The 19986-nt window shown below is 42.7% G+C and overlaps 1 protein-coding gene across 1 annotated transcript; it reads left to right on the forward strand.

Annotated features, from left to right (window-relative positions):
• Nucleotides 1-2216: 2216 nt before the first annotated feature.
• On the forward strand, nucleotides 2217-15194 carry SLC34A2 (solute carrier family 34 member 2). The gene is made up of 12 exons (XM_074147862.1): nucleotides 2217-2325; nucleotides 2430-2567; nucleotides 3150-3278; nucleotides 4194-4337; nucleotides 4969-5080; nucleotides 7288-7483; nucleotides 7817-7912; nucleotides 10098-10218; nucleotides 10920-11087; nucleotides 12706-12822; nucleotides 12910-13034; nucleotides 14619-15194. Exons 1-12 carry the CDS (start codon nucleotides 2220-2222, stop codon nucleotides 15192-15194), a joined length of 2028 nt encoding a protein of 675 aa, XP_074003963.1. The 5' UTR covers nucleotides 2217-2219.
• Nucleotides 15195-19986: the final 4792 nt, after the last annotated feature.

Below are 19986 nucleotides of genomic sequence, written 5' to 3' on the forward strand. Positions count from 1 at the left end.
GCTGAATGTGTATAAATGAAACTCGTTTAACAAGACGGGGGTGTTCTGGCATGGGTGGGGCCTGGAGGTTGCCCTGGCATGGGTGAAAATATGACAATTTGCTCCAAGCAAATGGAAACCCTTGTTGAAACAAGCAAGAGTGATTTTCTTCCATCTGTTCTGAGATCTTTCTTTGTGTATCTTGGGAGCCGCTCTGGATCTTACGCTACGGATAAAGAATGTGTAAAAGCATAGCTTTTGCTAATAGGATTGTAGAATAATTTTTCCTGCTAATGTGGAAGGGGAGATACTCTTTCCTTTGTGGAGTGCCAGAAAACAATACCCTCCCCTGTCACATGAATGATTTTGTCCGTGACATTTCCTTCCCAGCTAAAGGAGGGGAATGTGTGGCTTATTGACGTGGGCAGAGACAAAACATTTTCACCATAAAGGATTATGATAAAATGAATGACTAATTATACTCCCTTAGAGTGTCTGCTAAATGCAGGTGAACCTTGTTTACGGGAGGATGATACCAGCTCTGACACCGACTTTTGTAGGCTGGGGCGGGTGCCCTGTTTATGAGGAGCATTGCAGGCCAATTTGATCACGGGTGTTTCAGCCCCGTGGGTGCCAGACGTGGTGGCCGTGGGGCAGCTTTGTCCACAGCACTGACCGACTCCTGTGGCAGAGAAGGGTGGAAGAGACAGACCCGAAGGTGAGGCTTTTCTGGGAGGCTTTTCTGGGTAGGATTCGCTTCTCCCATCCTTTCCACCGAGTTTTCGGTCATGCTGGCTGAGCAAACCAACAGTCTTACAAGCCTGGGAAAGTAGAAAGTATTATCATATGTTGCATCGGCTCCCCATGGTCACCTTCTCCCTCTTTCACGTCCCTCCCTTTGGCTTCCAATATTGGTGAAGTAAGTAAGTAGGACTCTTCAAGACCAGGCTGGATGGGGCTTTGAGCAACCTGGTCTAGTGGGAGGTGTCCCTGCCCATGGCAGGAAGGTTGGAAATTTATGATCTTTAAGGTTCCTTCCAACCCAAACCATTCTATGATTCTATGATATCAAGTTTTGATTCAAGGAACAGCCGCCTCCTTCTCTTGTGCCTGGGCTGGGTCTGTCACATGTGCTTGTTCTTGTGTTGGCAGGACTTGGCCATGTGATGCCTTATTTATTTAAGTTATTATTTGTTAATATTACAATACATGTCAAATGTGCTCAAATGGGGTCAGGAAGGAAGAGGTTCGGAGAGAGAGCCTACATGGGATGGGTGAGCCTGACCTTGCTGCCACTATCTCAGCTTTCCTTGCAGCATCAGCTGTGAGTTACAGGCACATATAGACCTGCCAACGGCCACCACTGTCTAATTACGCTCTTCTCCAGTTGTTCAGCAAGCGTCTGTCTGGAGCTCAAAACTCTGAGGTTTTCCTCCACCTTGTCCAGGATCACGTTCCCCTCCATGTTTCCATGGGAATGATGAGGGTGGTGAGACACTGGAACAGGTTGCCCAGAGAAGCTGTGGCTGCCCCATCCCTGGAGGTGTTCAAGGCCAGGCTGGATGGGGCTTGGAGCAACCTGGTCTAGTGGGAGGTGTCCCTGCCCATGGCAGGGGGGTTGGAACTCGATGGTCTTTAAGGTCCCTTCCAACTCTAATCATTCTGTGATTCTGTATCCTCCATGCTTCCACAGGAATGGTGTATCCTCCATGCTTCCACGGGAATGAACCATTAAAGGCAACATGTGTTTAGCATATGTGACCCAAACTAGGCAGTGCTTTAGGGAAGAACTTTCTTTGCTACGGTCTGTATACTGAATTACCAGTTTGGTAAAAGCAGTCAGTTAAATCCAGAAGGCAGAAGAAAGTAAACCAGCCCTCCTCCCTGAAAGGAGATAAAATGAATTAAAGAAAAGAAATGCCTATGGTTTGGAAAGCAGAGGAATCTTTGCTTTTGTGACAGTTAAAAGTGAACAAAAATACAGGCACAAGATGGAAATATTTTTTTTAATTGTGTAAATTGCACAAATAAATAAACTGTGATTTAAAAAATGATTGAGAAATTAATAAAGGAATAATTCATAAAGATTACTAAAAAGCTGTGTTCAAGGATGAATTGCTTCTATTCCATTACCATCTCTTTTACTCTTACTTAATCGTATTTCTCACATACCCTGCTGTAAGTTGAATATTTTGACTGCACAGGTATTTTAATCAGCACTACTTTGTTATTCACAGATCATGGCTCCCTGGCCTGAAGTGGAAAAGCCTGAAACCAATAACTATATTGGGGACTCCTCCAAACAGAACCAGAATATGGCTGGGAAAGAAGGAGAAAATCACAAAGGTAATGTGTGCTCGCCTGTGAGTTACAGAGATATATGAGTTTTGGGGTTCCTTGGAGAAGGTGAAAAGTAACTAAACCATTTTTTTAATGTTCTATTTCATCAGGCAACGTGGCTTCACTTGGAAATAAAGGGGAAATTCAACCTGCATTTTCCACAGTAGCCTTGATAGATGAGACAAGGCAAGAAGAAGAGGACCCATGGGCTCTGCCGGAACTGCAGGACACTGGGGTCAAGTGGTCAGGTAGCCATTTCTCAGTAAATAAGTTACCTGCATTTATTTTTTTCTCATGGCTTCTGCTCTCTTTGTCTTGGTTATTTTTCTGAAATGGTATTTGCTGCAGAACTGAATTTAAGATTTGAGGAGTTTTCAGATGTAGGATTTACACTCTGTCTCACCTTCCCCAACAATGAATGAAGATATTACATTTAGTCAGTTAAGAAGAATATGGAAATCACGCTGCTTACCCTCCTTAAAACACAAGGAGATATATGGAAAACAATCCAAAACTAATATGGTTTTATATCCAGGCTCCTATTTGTCACTCAGTAGTATGACTGTGTAAAACTGAGGATCAATCTCAGATTTCATAAGGCTTTTGTCATACACCACAAGCTTTTACACGGTACAACTAGGCAAAAACCCCACCTGCTTCTGCAGTTAAAATTTGATTAAGAAGAACATTCTTTTGGGTTTAATCACACGCTGGGGTCACAACGTTGTCTTTGACTACATAGTCTCTTGTAGCTTGTGTCCTAGACAGTTCCAGAGAGAACACCAGATACATCAAGCAAGTCTTTTATGCATAATGTGTTTGTTTTGCAGAACTGGATAGAAAAGGAAAAATCATTCGTGTACTCTACGGGATAGGGAAGTTTATTATGCTACTTGGACTGCTCTACATGTTTGTATGCTCTCTGGATGTACTGAGCTCTGCTTTCCAACTGGTAGGAGGTATGAAAATGTCTAAAATATCAAGAATAAACTATGAATGAGGCAGTAAATTTAATAATGGTGATTAAATTACAAGCATCACTCTTCACGAACATTCTCCATAGATTTATGTGTTGAGATATAGATTCAGAAGGAAGTAGCTCTGATTGAAGACTGACCTTCATTTGTTTGAAAGGGCCTTTGTTTCTCAAATTCCAAAGAGCTGTTGATGTAGGGATTATTGGCCCCGATTTCTTAGTAGGTTCCTGTTACTTTAGTGACACTTTACACAAATACATCTGTGCATAAATCTGCCCCATGTGAAAGACATTTCAGCAAGGTGAAATATGAAAATTGTGCTCTTGATCAAAGCATCCAGTGCTGAAATGTCCCCCAAGTCCTTCAAAGATGAAAACTATTGAAATGTATTTTTTACATTTACCTGTCTTCAAGGGCTGGATCCTGCTGATGGATTCAGAAGCGGTTATCAGAGAAATCTGTGAGCTTCTGTGGAAGTATTTCGGATTTTTGGCAACACAGAAAGCTACAGGAACAGAATTACCCAAGATTATTAAAATAGTTTTCCTTGATGCAGTAACCAAAAATATCAAGGCATTTAAATCTATACATCTGTGGGGTTTGTGTCCTACAGTCTTTCCTCTGATGGCTGGGGTTTTATATGATTCTCTGCAGAGTTCAGTAGAGCTTGTTCAGTCTCTGAAATGAGAGAATATGAAGTATCCTCTGATAACTGAGAAGCTGAGAGTTGAGGACCTGAATTTGGATCCCTGGGCTACATTACGTTGTACATATTTTGACTGGCAAGCATGGTATATGTATCATTTAAATGGTTGAATGATCTTTAATTAAACCGTCTGATAATTCCTGTGGACTTTACCTTGCACTTCCCTCACTCTGAGAATATGTTTTTTGTAGGTAAAGCAGCAGGGGACATTTTTCAAGATGATTCCGTGTTGTCTAATCCTGTTGCGGGGTTGGTGATTGGAGTTCTGGTGACCGTTATGGTCCAGAGCTCCAGCACTTCTTCATCCATTGTGGTCAGCATGGTGTCCTCCACACGTAAGTCTGCTTAGAGTGTCTTTGTACAGATGACTCATAAATCTTGCTCTGGGGTGAAAATATTCCCACCTGTGTTGAAGCTGTAGAAGCTTTGAGTGTGAGAGTAGAGACTGCAGGAAAAGATTCTCACAGCTGTTGCCCTGATATAAAATAAAACTTTGTAAGTAATAACAATAAAAAGTAGTAATAGTAGTAGTAGTAATGATAAGTCCATAACTCAATGAAAATCACTGGAAGCCTTGGCATTGAATGCATTAATTTTGGAAGTATCTCCATGCTTTTCTCACGTCAGCCAGTTACTGAACTTCATTTGTTTCCATGGCATTATTTCAAAATTCTGCAGTAAGCAGGAAAATGCCTGGGAAAGAAGAGATTCATGTTACTCTGTCCCTCTAACAAGTGGTGGAAAGGGGTAACCATGGGCTGCAGTTTCGGTGGGGATCATGGGACTATGGGAGCACCATGTTCCCAGGGGGCTTGATTAACGCAAACATTGATTAGAGCACCTAATCCCTGCGACACCAAGGGAAGTCACGCTTCCAGTGACATTAATAGTTAATTTTCATTGAAGCAGAGACTTTGCTGATGGTCTGATTTTTTTTCATTCAGTCCTTCCTTTTCTGCTTTCTAGTGCTGACTGTCCGATCAGCTATTCCCATCATAATGGGGGCAAACATTGGCACCTCAGTCACAAACACGATTGTGGCACTCATGCAAGCTGGGGACAGGAATGAATTTAGAAGGTATCGTACTTAAACACTAGATCTGAGAACCTGCTTTTCTTCTTTCTTTGTAAGTTATCTTCTATATTTCCTATCACTACTACAGCCATTCAACCTTTCTATTGACCAAAATTTGCATGTCTAGTTGGGGAAGTCACGAACATGGCCATATAATGCTGTCTAGATATATGGCTTAATATACTTGAAGAAAATCATAGATTCATAGAATCGTCCAGGTTGGAAGAGACCCTTGGGATCATTGAGTCCAACCATCCACCCTACACTACAAAGTTCTCCCCTATATCATATCCCCCAACACCACATCTAAACGTCTCTTAAACACATCCAGGGATGGTGACTCAACCACCTCCCTGGGCAGCCTATTCCAATGCCCGACCACTCTTTCTGTGAAAAATTCTTTCCTAATGTTCGGTCTAAACCTACCCTGCTGGAGCTTGAAGCCATTCCCTCTCGTTCTGTCATTAGTTACCTGTGCGAAGAGACCAGCACCAACCTCTCTACAGTGTCCTTTCAAGTAGTTGTAGAGAGTGATGAGGTCTCCCCTCAGCCTCCTATTCCTCATACTAAGCAGTCCCAGCTCCTTCAACCGCTCTTCATATGATTTATTCTCCAGGCCCTTCACCAGCTTCGTTGCCCTCCTCTGCACTCGCTCCAGCACCTCGATATCTCTCTTGTATTGAGGTGCCCAAAACTGGACACAATACTCGAGGTGTGGCCTCACCAGTGCTGAGTACAGGGGGACAATCACCTCCCTACTTCTGCTGGTCACTCTATTTCTAATACAAGCCAGGATGCCATTGGCTTTCTTGGCCACCTGGGCACACTGCCGGCTCATATTCAGCTGCTTGTCAATTAGAACCCCCAGGTCTCTTTCTTCCACCATATTAGGTTCCTTTAAAAGTTTTGTGTTTTTGTAAGAATCCACCATTTTTAATTGGATCTTGCACAAGGGCAAATTTTGAACTGCTCCCACTATACCACTCACCTTTGATTATCTCTTAATTATGGGTGGCCTGTACAAGAAGTTAACATGATGGTATTTTGGTCTACTCTCCTTAAAAGAGACTTTGATGTTGAAGGTTTTTTAAGTCTACAATAAGAAAGAGCTGGTAACTGTAGAGAAGCGAAGTGTTCTGGTTGTCAAATATATACAGTGACAACTTTTAGACTGCCACTTCTTACCAAGAGAGCTCACAGTTTCCTGAGATGGGGAGTAAACTTGGGAGGGATATCAGACTTTGGTACCTTGTCATTTATGGCATGCCAGACGTATGAAATACACCCAACTCAAACATATTTCTCCAAGATTTACTGTCCTGAATCTTTGGTTGTGCTACTCTCTGTCACTTAAATTCCAACACCAAAGTAGCCTATTAGTATCTGGTCAGGAAAAGAATTTAAATAATAATGAGAAAGAAGTTGTTTTTAAACATTAATTAACAATCACTTCAGTCTGTAAACTGAAGGTGGTAGCACTATCAATTTTGTTCGCCTACTTTGAATGTTCCCCCTGATTTCCCCTCAAGCAGTTTGGCAGTGGGAACATAAATTACAGGATTAACATTTCAAGGATTTTTTCCTCCGCATTTTCTTCCTTCACAACGTTTAATTTAAGGAGCTATATTGTAAAACAAATGCAGGCAGGTTGCGGGTAACTAGGAGGACCACAAGCAGCTATTAAGAAGGTGGGAAAGAGTGCCTTTGAGGGAAGAGCTGTGGGTCCCCAGGCTGTGGAGGAGAAGCTGGAAGGGAGCTGTACACCAACGGTTTGCAAGAACATATGAGAGGGCTTCAAAGAGCCATCTTCCTCCATAAGTCAAGGAGAACAGGTCCCAGAGGCAACACCGGGCTGAGGATTAAAAATGTACCAAGAATGAGTGAGAAGCAAAACAAACGGAGGCTGTACAGACACTTCTTTCTTCAGACAAGTACTCTTGGCTGAAGAAGCGTTAAGGATCACTTTTGCCTTTTCTCATTTGTCTTTCACTCACTCGTTTCACTCCCTTGGCTGACTCTTTCACCCAGTCAACAGTGTGGGGGTGGCTTAGATCTCTATAGCAAAGCAGACTTCTCCTGTGACCCCAGAAATGAAATGATTCCCATCTTGAAACAGGCTTCACCCTCACCTCTATGATTTCATATTTAATTGATGCTATGCACACGTTGTTTAATTAAAAGCAGCTCTGTTTTTAAATTTCTTCTTGCAGGGCCTTTGCCGGGGCAACCATCCATGATTTCTTTAACTGGCTCGCTGTGTTTGCCCTGTTGCCCATTGAAGTTATTTCTGGCTATCTTTACCATCTCACCAACGTTATAGTTGAGTCTTTTCATCTTGAAAGTGGTGAGGATGCCCCTGAGCTACTAAAAGTTATCACAGACCCCTTCACAAAGCTCATCATTGAGGTAAGCTCTTGCTCTCTTCAAGGAAGCTGCTTCCTTGCTTCACTCAAAATGCTCTGAATATGGGAGGGGGGCTCCCACTCACTTCTCTCTGTCCTCGGGGTAAATCTCATTAGTAGATGGAGTTTTCTTTTTATTCTTTTTCTGGGAGTAAACCCCCTTCTCCTTGTGGGGAAGCAGCTCCAGCATTAGAGATGGTCATGCAGGCTTTACGTGGTTGAGCTTCCAAAGGGAGTTATTTGAGTAAAGCTGGGCAGAAGTGTGTGAGACAAGTTGGAATAATACTATTTTTTTTACTTCTCTCTTTCTCTTTCTCTTTTTTTTTTTTTTTTTAAGCTTGATAAATCAGTCATAAATGCGATTGCTACAAACGATGAATCAGCGAAAAACAAAAGCCTGGTAAAGATTTGGTGTGTAACTGAAACCAACGTGGTGAGTATTACGATAAATTCATCGTCAGGCTCCTCAGGAAATATATTGCTGATCTCTTGCTGATGATCCTTATCATGGGATTGTGAAATTAGAGTTTTAAATAAGTATTTTTTTTTTTTCAGCAGAAAAAGAATGAAAACAATTTAATGTAGGTTTACTCCACTTAAAGCAAGGATGTCATACAAGGGGTGGGCTTGACCTGGTTGCTTTTGGTACTATGCAGGCCCTTGCTTATCAGAACTGGTGGTTTGGAGCCATGCCTTTCATATCCAAATGCCTTTAAACCCTGAGACTCCTACCGACTCCCTGAAGGTGGAAAAAATATGCAATATCGGCCAAAGAAAATACCTTTTTTCTGACCATTTATCTATTGATCTAACCAGCTTTAGTCTTCCGTGTGTTAGTGTGGCCCGGTGGCAGCTGGTTATTTGCAGCTCTCTTGGAAAACTGCCCTCAGAGAAAGTCTCTATGGGGCCAAATCCCATTGTTCTCCACCCAAACAACACTGCAGCTGGAAGGAGTCTGTTGCCCAAATTGACACCAAATGAGTATTTTGGTAGACTGTGGAGCTGAGTGTTTGCTTTGTGTTGTTCATCTAACTAACAAGTGGAGCATTAAATATCCCTTGGATCTCCGAGATGACTATTCTAACGAGACTCTTCTACCTGTTGGTATATAAGGTAATTCCTGAAGTCCCGAGGCAGAAGATACTTAAGGACACATAGTGGAGGTTAAAATTAAGCACTTGGGTTTTTAGAGGAGCCCAGATCCTATGGAATGATGGCCTCAATGGCCAGAAGACAAGGAACTACAGGGAAATTGTAGGCTGAGGGTTACATTTCCATATACACATTTTTTTACTGTGTTTGTCTATATTTTGGCTGTCTAACTACTGCCCAAGCATACGGTCATATTGCAAAAACACTTGGAACTCCTACAAGCTCGACTTGAACTTGGTGGGGGAAGAGGAAGATCTTTTAAATGATTCACATTCCTCGTGGGTTAAACTTGTTTCTGCCAAAAATGATTAAACAGACGTATGGCAGGGATAAATGCATGCAGAGCCCATATGTTTAAAGCGAAATGTAAGGATAAATATTTTGATCTAACGCAGCTGCTCGGAAACTCGGCTGTCTGAAAAAACATTCAGGATGGCAAGAAACAACATTGCGTTGTGTTTCTAGAGGCTGATGTGTCAGGGCAGGCTGGAGACCAGGCTCTCCCTGGAGATGTGAGGGGCACTGGATGGATCTCCCTGGAGGGGAATTGCGAATGTGGGTGTCCGCAGGCAGTGCCCAGCAAGAAAATGTGACCACTTTCCCCATTTCTGCAAAAGAGAATCACTCGATTGCGTCCTAAAGCTGCCTCCTGGGCAGCAGTGTGGTTCAGAGTCCCTTTGGCTGGTAACCCCTGTTGTGGGGAAGTACGGTTCAGTCAGCAAACTCTTCCTTAATCTGCCTGAGGACTTCTGGACCTAGTGTCAGGATGCAGTACATCTGGGCTGAAAGCTCTTATAAACAAGGTTTTATTGCGGCATAAATGGAAATCCAGGTTCAGCGGAGTAATGCTAATCATAGTGATTGTAATTAGCTCTCAGATAACATTCGAGCTTGAGAAAGAGAAGCAGTAGCTGCAGCTCTGTTTCTACAGGTAGGAAGATGGAGGAATGGAAGGGCAGCACGAGCAGCTTGGGCTCACCCAGCAGCAGAGTCTGCACGAGTAGGGTAGTATTCCGAGTCCCAGTCCTGTGCAGTCCTCACCAGGCCATTAATTGCAGTTAAGACAACAGTAAAGAGGTCTTTCTTCGACCCAAGGAAGCTGTGGAAAACGAATGTCACTGCCCCCCAGCTGCAGCCAGACATGAACATCTTCCCACAAACCCTGGCATCAGTAGTGAAGGTCCTGAGCTACTGATGACTTGGTGCTATGGTTCTTACAATGAAGAAGGTTTGGGGGATATTTTAATCTTTAAGTGTTGCATTGATTGACTTGAGTAATAGCAACAGCACAACCATTTATTTTAAAAATGCAAGAAATTTTGCCTTGCGGTTAATGTGGTGCCAGTTTTACAAATCCACCTTTAGTTGATGAATGCTTAGTTGCAGTAAAGACCTGGAACTTTGCATGAGTGCTTATTGAAGGGTTGTAGGTGACCAAGGTGTCTGCTTTGTCCGGCAACCTTTAGACGCTGCAAAATGTCACAATTCCACCTTCAGAAAACTGCACATCTCCTGACTTTTGCTGGACTGAAGGAAATACGACATGGACCCTCAAGAATGTAACTGAAACAAATTATATCAGTAAATGTAAGTAGTAGAACTATTTCTCCTCCGGTAGTATCTTTACAAATGTACATAGCTTTCTAAGGGTGTTAACAGACCATCTCAGGGGTATATCAAGAGGTACTCTCCTGTATATGGACCCAGTCAGAGCAGCCTGAGCTCTGTTCTAGCTATACAGCTGGAGTTACCAGCATCATCATGATATCTAGCTGCAGGTGGATCCCTTTCCATGCTCCCCGATATCAGTAAGTCAGGTCTTCAGTATCATGTCACCTTCACCGTTCAGGTGACTTGGATCTATAGTTACTTTGCTGCCATGGCTGCTTGGATATCTCCATCCCTATGCATGCCCCTCAGGATTTTCAGCAGCCCTTCTCAGCCACCTCTGGGAAGAGCTGACCCACAGTCTGGCTCGGAGCACCCCAAAATTTCCTCATGCTTTTGTATTGACCCCACTTGCACAGGGTCACCCAGCTCCTGCCTGCCCCGCAGGGGTTCCCCATGTGTATTTTATAAGCATTCCCATACAAGAGCTCCCCTTACCCTCCCTCAGACATGGCTTTTGTGGAGCAAGAGAGGTGGCTTTTTCACTTGATGCATCACCCCCTCAAGCTGTGGGTGCTTTGGTCCCATTTTCTTAGGGGCATGCATGAAAACCAGAGCTGGGCTTGGGATCAGGAGCAAAAATGTAGCGAGGCCAATTCGTTTGCCCTTTTCTTTTTCAGGCCGGCATCTCTTTGCAGATTCAGACCTTCCCGATCTTGGCATCGGTCTCATCCTTCTGGCTTTGTCCCTGCTTGTTCTGTGCTCCTGTTTGGTGATGATCGTTAAGCTGTTAAACTCTGTGCTTAAAGGACAAGTGGCGAGTGTTATCAAGAAGACAATCAACACCGGTAATTATCTGCTTTTCCTGAAGATTGTTTTTAGGAATGACAAGGACACCGAGCACATTTATTGATATCCCCTTTTCTGGCAGATATTATAGAACAGTTTAAAGAAAACTGTATTAAGCCAAAATCGCTCCCACCCCAACATTTTTCCTCCTCAACATGTTATTTTCTTTCTTTTAAGAAATCTATTAGCAAACTGCTTGCTTGTGATCTGCAGCAGATTAACAGCAACAGAGACCAAAGTCCAGGCTCTGTTTCTTGATGTATAATCATTAGCTGTTAGAAATGTAACGTTCCCATCCTGAAAAGATAGCGCTGAAGTGCTGAGACTGTGATTGCTGGCTCTGGCACAGGGCCTGCATGTTTCTTCTAAAGTTAGTTGGAAAAAAAAAAAAAATTTGTAGTGATTAAAGATCTAATTTCCTTTGCTTGCCCTGTTCCACTCCTTAACCCTCTCTTCAGTAAGATAAGGCAACCCTTAGTAGTGGCGCTTTTTGTCCTTCCTTGTGTTCTCCAGCTGTTTTTTCAGCCTGGTTCCATTGTGTGCAAGTGTATTTGTTTTGTTTTGTTTTGTTTTTCACTTTGCTGCTTTGTCTTCATCCTCCCTTGAATGGAGAGGTTACAGCCTGTTGCAGGGAAAAACAGTCCCAGCATGTGTCTGGTTGTGGTTGAAGAGAGGGCTGAAGAAATTCTTTCCTGTGAGGGTGGTGAGACACTGGAACAGGTTGCCCAGAGAAGCTGTGGATGCCCCATCCCTGGAGGGGTTCAAGGCCAGGCTGGATGGGGCTTTGAGCAACCTGCTCTAGTGGGAGGTGTCCCTGCCCAGGGCAGGGGGTTGGAAGTTGGTGATCTTTAAGGTCCCTTCCAACCTGAACCATTCTATAAAATGGGGGAGGCAACAAAGTGGTCCCCATGTTATCTTCTCTTCTCCTGGGCAAAAAGCATTGTCTGAATCAAAAACGAGGGGCAGAAAGTAATCAGCTGCCAGTTACTGCTCATTTGTGATCTTCTCTGTCTTCCTCTGTGTATTCCCAACTGATTAAATCCTGACTCCTTGTCTCACTCGTAAATCGGCAGACTACAGGGGACCATTGTGCCTAAGTTTCTCTAATCAGTGTGATTAGCTTTTCTTTGCAAGCATTAACAAGTGAATTTTTAGGAGATGCTCTGCTTGAAACTGGTTAGAACAACCAACCTGATTTTCTGAGGATGTTCTTCAGAGCTTTCTGAAGATCCGATTCATGCAGTGGGTGCCTGGTTGCCAAAACCACGGCGCTCAAGACACCTAGAAGGTGTTGTGTTGACCTTTGTAGAAACATTTCTCGCACCTAATTGTATTACAACATAAATGTTATCCCTGGTCAGGACAAATGACTACCTTGTCTAGTACCCATTTCAAAGTGTAGTAGTATTTCCAGTGCGGTAGGCTGGAGAAGGAGTATGGCGAACAGGGTAAATTGAAGCAGTAGAACCGACTCTGACTCAAAATCATTGTGTAAGAAACAATATGCAAACAATATATCTGCAATTGAAATGCTTAATAGTCTTTTGACTGCTGTGTTACTGTTCCATAGACTGTTCTGTTTTCCTAAAGACAATGTTCTCCCTCTCTTTTTTTTAGATTTCCCATTTCCTTTTACCTGGCTGGCTGGGTACCTGGCTATGCTGGCAGGGGCTGGTATGACCTTCGTCGTCCAAAGTAGTTCTGTTTTCACGTCTGCTATTACACCCCTTGTTGGTAAGTTGTCCATACAGTATTCTTTATCCCCAAGTTTTATCTTCTCCATCACTCTGAAACCACTCAATCCTGTTTCTTTTCTCCTAGGCATTGGTGTTATAAGCATCGAGCGCTCTTATCCCCTCACCTTAGGAGCCAACATTGGCACAACCACAACAGCTATACTCGCGGCTTTAGCAAGTCCCGGGAGTACATTAAAATACTCATTACAGGTCAGTAGAAACCAATGCTTCCTTGACTTCATTTAGAAGTTGCAACTTTTCTGAAGAAAAACCTGATCAAATCGGCTCTGATGCAACTATGCCATGGGTCTTGCGCCTGATTTTGTGTGTGCTATTAGTGACAGCTCATTCATTTCAACTACTAGAGCAAAAAGCTTGTATTAAACATATACAGAATGTCAATATATAGTAAAATCTTGCTTTCGTTGGGCTTGATCTGACTGAATTAATTCTGAACCGAGACAGGGTGGAGCATGGGACTTGTGCAGCTTGGAATTCAGTGCCCACATCTCTGACAACCTTCTTAGGTAGTCTGCTACTAATTAGGGTTACTAATTTGTGTAAGTTCCCTCCTCTGGATGTACAGGGACTCCTGTAGCCTAAGTGGAGGCTGTACTACCCAAGCTGTCTACCTACCTGAGGCTGCAGTGAGCATCGTGGCATCTATTTTCTTATTGTAAATCTAATCTAAGTGGGTTTTATTGAATTCCTTCTTGCCTCAGACTATTTGAAAAGTAGGCAGCCTGGCTTTGGGCTCCCATTTACCACCCAGTAAAGAACATTCCAGGCAGAAGATAACATTTGAACGAACCCTCTACATCAAAGGGTGAAAAGATAATGAAGTTTTCTTTGTGAATAGGATGAACGTTTTTTTCACTAGCCACAATAAATTAAGAAAATTACAGAAGTCATTTTATTGTCCTCAGGCAAGATAGAACAGATGTAATCATGAGAAGATAGTATCTTGACCAAGCTCAGATTTCATGATAGCTTGCTGTTTTTGTAATGTACTTTAGAAATAAAACCCTGTACTTTCATGTTTACTTTAGGTTGATAACAGTTATAGAATGAGAATAAGACAAAGTGAGCAGGGAACGTAATGTTTTGTTCAGTATATGCTTATTTTGTCTAAACAACTTCTGAAATCTTTAGCAAGTAGGTGTCTCTTCACACTCATTTTTTAAAAACAATTTTGAAGTATGTGAATCAAATTATTATAAAAGATCTAGGCGAAGTCACATTCCAGGAGTCTCCTCAGTGTCCTATAAACTCTTAGCTAATTTTTGGAAAATCCGAATTTGTACCATTAGCAATTTCTCAATAGCCTGCATGCAATATCTAATTTACACTTCCCATCTTTTAATTGAAAACTTATGCATGCAGAACCCAATAATGAACCGTTCTGATGTAGTTCTCATGCCTTACTAACAACAGGACTGTTTCCCGACAGCTGCTTGGTTTGTTGTCTTTATTTCTGATGGGCTCCATTTCTTGCAGTAGAAATCTGCATTTTCAGACTTCTCCATCTGCGGGGAGGCGTGTCAACCCTTCTAGGTTTGCCTTGTGTCCAAATGCTGTCCCCTCTTTGTAGGCAGTGATCTTTACAGTGTGTGAGGTATTGCCGAGTCCTTGCTTCATGCTAGGAAAGCCCTTGCCGTGAAATAGCCTGAAAGACAGGAAAAAACAGTGGGAAGAAAAGGAAGAGCCTTAGTACTGCTGGAATTTATTGTCCTGGGGGTAGGAGGATTTAAAGGTCTTTTGGTTAATGAACTTCTCAAATGTTTTTGCTTTCAGATTGCCCTGTGCCACTTTTTCTTCAATATCTCTGGGATTATTCTGTTTTACCCGCTGCCTTTTACCCGGCTGCCAATCCGCATGGCCAAGACCTTGGGAAACATAACAGCCCAGTACAGATGGTTTGCTATATTTTATCTTCTCGTCTGCTTCTTTCTTTTGCCTTTGTTTGTATTTGGGCTGTCCCTGGCAGGCTGGCCAGTCCTTTTGGGTGTTTGCCTTCCACTGTTTGCTCTTTTTATTGCTGTGATTGTCATTAACATTATGCAGAAGAGGCGACCGCATTCACTGCCTGAGAAGCTCCAAAACTGGGATTTCCTCCCCGTCTGGATGCACTCCCTAGAGCCCTGGGACAATATAATTATGTCTTCGCTTGCCTTTTGTGGGAAGCACTGCTGCGGCTTCTGCAAGTGCTGCAAAGTCAAAGCAGAGGAGGAGGGTGCCAAAGACAAGCAGCTAAAAACTATGGAGGTTTATGAAAACACCATTGCGATGGCTGATGAAGACAGAGGTGGAAGAAGGGCACCAGCCGTAGCTTGCGTTGAGAAAACAGGCACCAACAACACGGCCTTATAGTAGCGGATCAACCCACGTTAGCAGAGATACAGCATAGGACAGTCAGGCTCTTGAAAACCACCTTGGACAATGCACTGAGGACAGAGTGAACATTTTGTTAGGTTCAAAGCGGCCATCGATATATCACTCATCAAGGAATGGAGTCGAACAAGCTTGACAGAGTCCCTAGAAAATCTATGATCAGTCGAAAAGCTGATGGCAGATTTGCTTACAGAGGATCTACTATGCAGTATCTTCATCCCACGCTATCAGTAGCAAACAAAAGAAATCCTGATGTAGTCCCACGAAGAGAGGGACGAAAGGAGTGATGATCAATTCAAACTTAATTAAAAACCAAACAAACAATGCATTTGTAGAACAGCCTTCCTGACCTACTGCCTTATTCAGTGGAAGTTACTTTATAATACCTAAAAAGCTCTGGAAATGAGGAGAGGAAAAAAAAAAAAAAGCGAATCCTAATGTTTTCATTGGCCTCTTTGCAGTGGTCAAAATGGAAAATAGTAGTTTTCCCAGTACAGGCAAAAATCTATTTTATGTGTGTGAATGAAACCAAAATGCTGGGACATTTTTCAGAAGCTCTGGGAGTCCTGCTCTGGCATAAGGGTATGTATAAGCCCATTTTGAGCCCTCTCTGTCTCCTTTAACAACGAGGACAGGACTTAAAATCTTTTATTATCTCAAGCTAAAGGCCATAAAAGTAATTGCTGATCCCTCTGCCTGCTGAAGGTTAAGCATTGGGTTTGGAGACACTGAGTAGCTACCAAAGGGCTGGATGGACTCAGGATGTGGTTGTGCAGCTATTCTTCTCTCTCTAGATGGTCCTCCCCAGTCCTGTTCACCATGTAACCCCTCGGTCAGAGGAATGGGGCAGGAGGGAGGGCAAGTGACCAGCGCAGGGGAGGATACAGCCACCCACGCCTGGACTGACACCAGGAGATCTGTGCCCAACTGTGGCTCCCTTTGGCTGAGCCACAAAATGACCCTTCAGAGTAATGGTGGAGACTGCCTTTAGAGCCTCAAAAGAGGGAACCTGGAGAGAGCAGCTTGTGGCTAGTGTGGGACATATGGCAACGTTCACTGGAGGGAAAGGAGTGTTCACTCTGCACCATCACGTTGTGCTCGGAACCACCCTCCTTGGGAATAATGTGAATTTTACTGGCAATCGTATGTAGCAACCCAAACCCCAAATGAAATCCATAGGAAGCGTAGTCACTACCGTGTGTAGTCAATCCGTAGGGAGTGTAGCACTTGGTGGGAAGCCGCTTGTGCTCAATTCTTACCCTTACTGATGTTTCAGTAAATGCTCATGAGGTTGCCCCAAATCATGGGCTGACAAAAGGCATAATTTCAATGCTGGAAAAAGAGCATTTCAAAGACATGCTGATTACTTCTGCTGGCCTTCAACAGCTTAGATACCAGTGAGTATGGCATAATATCTGAAGTCCAACCACTAACGTTAAAAAAAAAATAATTAGGTGGCTGAATATAGGCCAAGTGTTGGTTTAAGCCAGTTTTCATGGCTGAGTCGTAGATTAAATTTGTAATGGAAATGCTGAGAAGACCCCTAGTTTAACGTAGCCACTCAGTGATGTTGAAACACATTTACTCCTCAACAGTTGTTTGTTTCCTGCAGAGCTCTGGAATCCAGTAGGTTGAACTTGGCTATCAGGTAAACATATACATTTTAGAATTGAAAATTGGTTTTAATTTACTTTTTTAAGCTGACATTTCACCCGGCAAACTACATTGCTGAAAAATGTGCTTGCAAATTCCATTCATACTGAGATTCCAACCGTTTCTGTAATTGTGAGCCAGTGACAAAATGCTTAGGATCAGAGTGAATTTCCAAAAGCATCTAGTTTTGGTATAGTTCTGCTCTTTCGGGGTTTAGTAGCAGCGAGCAGAGTTATGACAAACTATTCTTTTAGAAATTATTTTCCTTTTCCTTCCTATAGTTGAAATAGAATTTTGTCAGCATCTCATTTTTAAAGTGAAATTCTGATATCTTCAGTAATTCTTCATTTTATTCTCACAATTCTGGATGCTTCCAGAATTTATTTCTTTAAATCCCAGCATATGAATCCCATGATCTGTTTCTTTGGGAAAAATATGGCAAATATATCCAGAGTTCTTTCCAAGTTACCTCAACTTTCCATTGACCACCATTGAAACAGGAACCATTTTAATCTCCTTTTACTCGCTTCTTAAACAACGTGCACCTGGTTCTGCGTCTTGAGGTAAAACCATCAAGTGCAGTGATAATAACTGTGGGAAAGCAGTTCTTACAAAAGAATCAGGGTAATAATTAATCAGTATAAAGTACTTTATCAGTACTTTATGGTTCCTCATTGTAACATTTCCCCTATGATCTATGCAGTTCTTACTCTCCTCTCTCCTTCCTCCAGGCAATATTGGGCTATTGTTTTAGGCAGATTCTGACAAAGATTTCTGTTTAACACTTGAGAGCACAACGTGTCCTGGCATATTTCTCCCCCCGCCCCCTCTCTTACCAAAAGATATTTACACTTTATTTATAATTATTTGAGTGTACAGAATTTTTCGTAAGTTATACAGAAAAAGGCTCGTGATCGTGTTATATATTACATATTTGAAAACTACGCAATGTTTATCTATAAAAATGTAAAAAGGAACTACTGTATATTTTGTAATATAACTTTTCAAATCGTTTGTAACTGTGTATGCTGCGTATTATGGAGGCTGTTGGCTCCATCAATGGGTTACTTGAAGATTGTTAGCAATGCAGAGACAGATTTCTCGAAGTAAGGATGAAAAACACCTACACACTTTCATAATATGGCTTAATGCACAAGGATATAAAACTCTACTTTTCTAAAAGTTTTGAATTTTTCTGTAATGAGGAATTTTGGAAAGACAAAGGTTTCTATAATACTTTTTTAAACTCTTAAACACTGTACCTTTTAACTGTTTTGAGGACAATACATGGCTTTATACTTTGTCATGAATATTCATCTTGTCTTGTCCTCGTGCATAGAATGTAAAAATAAAGAGAAGTTTTAAAAAAATAAGATCTTTTCACAATATCTGTTTATATACATATCACAGAAGCTTGCAGAAAAATAAGTATGCGGACAAGTTCTAGTCTGAGCTGATGCATTGTACAAGAAATGAGGTAAGAAACCACCGCAGGCCTCTGTGTCCAACATTTTCACAGGAGGGAGAGATTTTCATATGAAGGAAAATAAAACCAATCGCTCCCTGCAATTGTGTAGGTCAAGATATTTTCTGGCGGGGTTCTGCAGACTTGTCCTCAGCAAAGGTAAGCATGGGAGAGAGAAGCCTGTTTTAACAACAGGATGCATGATGAGTTATAGCAAATTATTGCGCTAGGCTCAGATTTCTCCCTTCTACATGAAAGATGGCCAACAGAGTGTTTACAAAATGCTTCTTGTATCCCATGACCTGAGCGATGTCTAGTTTATAAGAGGCCAAAAGTAGCCATCTTGCTCTTTTTTTTTTTTTTAACTTAAAATTAAGCAGATGGAGAGAAATAAAAAGCACTCCTTAAACACCTTAAAGATTATTAAAAAGGGTCATTAGACTTCCTAACTATAAGCTCAACAGTAGCTGAGGAACCAGCCCCAAAAGCACCTGTTATTCCCAACGACACCGTATTTTGGTGAAATGAAGATAACAGAAGTATTTCTTAGAAGGCAAATCAAAGCCCATCCAGGAAAGACGCGCAGGTTGTGCCATCCATCCCACCGTTTCCACACTCTCCGCAGAGTTACCCAGGGCTAAGTTTCGCAGTGCCTGCAGGTATTTAACAGCAGATATGTCATGAAGTGCTGCACTAATGGGAAATCTTTGGATCTTTTTAGTCTGGAGAAAAGAAGGCTGAGGGTGGATCTGATCACTGCCACCTTAAAGGGTGGGTGTCAAGAGGATGGGGCCAATCTTTTTTCAGTGGTGCCCAGTGACAGGACAGGGGGGAAAGGGCACAAACTTGAATGTAGGAAGTTCCATCTAAACATGTGGAGGAAATTCTTCACTTTAAGGGTGGCAGAGCCCTGGAAGAGGCTGCCCAGAGAGGTGTGGAGTCTCCATCTCTGGAGACATTCAAAACCCGCCTGGACGTGTTCCTGTGCAACCTGCTCTGGGTGGACCTGCTCTGGCAGGGGGTTGGACTAGATGATCTCCAGAGGTCCCTTCCAATCCCATATCATTCTGTGATTCTGTGAAAAAGTTCAATAATGCTAATTGCCTCGTTGCTCCTGTGACTGGTCTGAGACCTCTTCCTCTCTGCTTGCGATTTAACCATGCTGTCCATGGCTTCTTCTGGTGCTCCTCTGCTTTTATACCCTCTGTTGAAGTTTCACCTTCACTCCCCACAGTTTCAAATTCTTGATGACACTGCATCTAACTGCTCCAGGCCTACCACCATGAGGGGTTCTCATTAGTCAGAAACGCAGGTTAATTGCTTCAGCATCTCTTTCCTCAGCTTGCCACGTAGTGGCGTGCACCCAAGCAGGTCCCCAAAGAGCTGCTGGCCATGCCACCAAGACAGGCTGTTCTTTGATTTACAGGAAATCATTTGTGGGTGCAGACTGGTGGGGTACCACTGGCAGTAGCTTAACCAACACACAAGAGCAAAGGATCTGACCCACTCAGTTAAAACCGAATAGTGAGTGGGACTGAGCAAAAATCCGCTATTTCAAAAGCTGTGTAAGGGAGAATACACTCTGTACGGATACCAGGGAATGCCGGGCCACGCTCCAGTTGCATCATTTCAATGGGCTGTGCTTCCATGCAA

This window comes from Numenius arquata, chromosome 5 (genome assembly GCF_964106895.1).
Source record: "Numenius arquata chromosome 5, bNumArq3.hap1.1, whole genome shotgun sequence".
Taxonomy (NCBI): domain Eukaryota; kingdom Metazoa; phylum Chordata; class Aves; order Charadriiformes; family Scolopacidae; genus Numenius; species Numenius arquata.

What these genes read in the sequence shown, in the direction of transcription:
- SLC34A2 (XM_074147862.1), top strand. Translation starts at nt 2,220, where the DNA reads ATGGCTCCCTGGCCTGAAGTGGAAAAGCCTGAAACCAATAACTATATT. An exon ending in AGAAGGAGAAAATCACAAAG is followed by an intron (nt 2,326 to 2,429) that starts GTAATGTGTGCT and finishes CTATTTCATCAG; the next exon opens with GCAACGTGGCTTCACTTGGA. An exon ending in GACAGGAATGAATTTAGAAG is followed by an intron (nt 5,081 to 7,287) that starts GTATCGTACTTA and finishes TTCTTCTTGCAG; the next exon opens with GGCCTTTGCCGGGGCAACCA.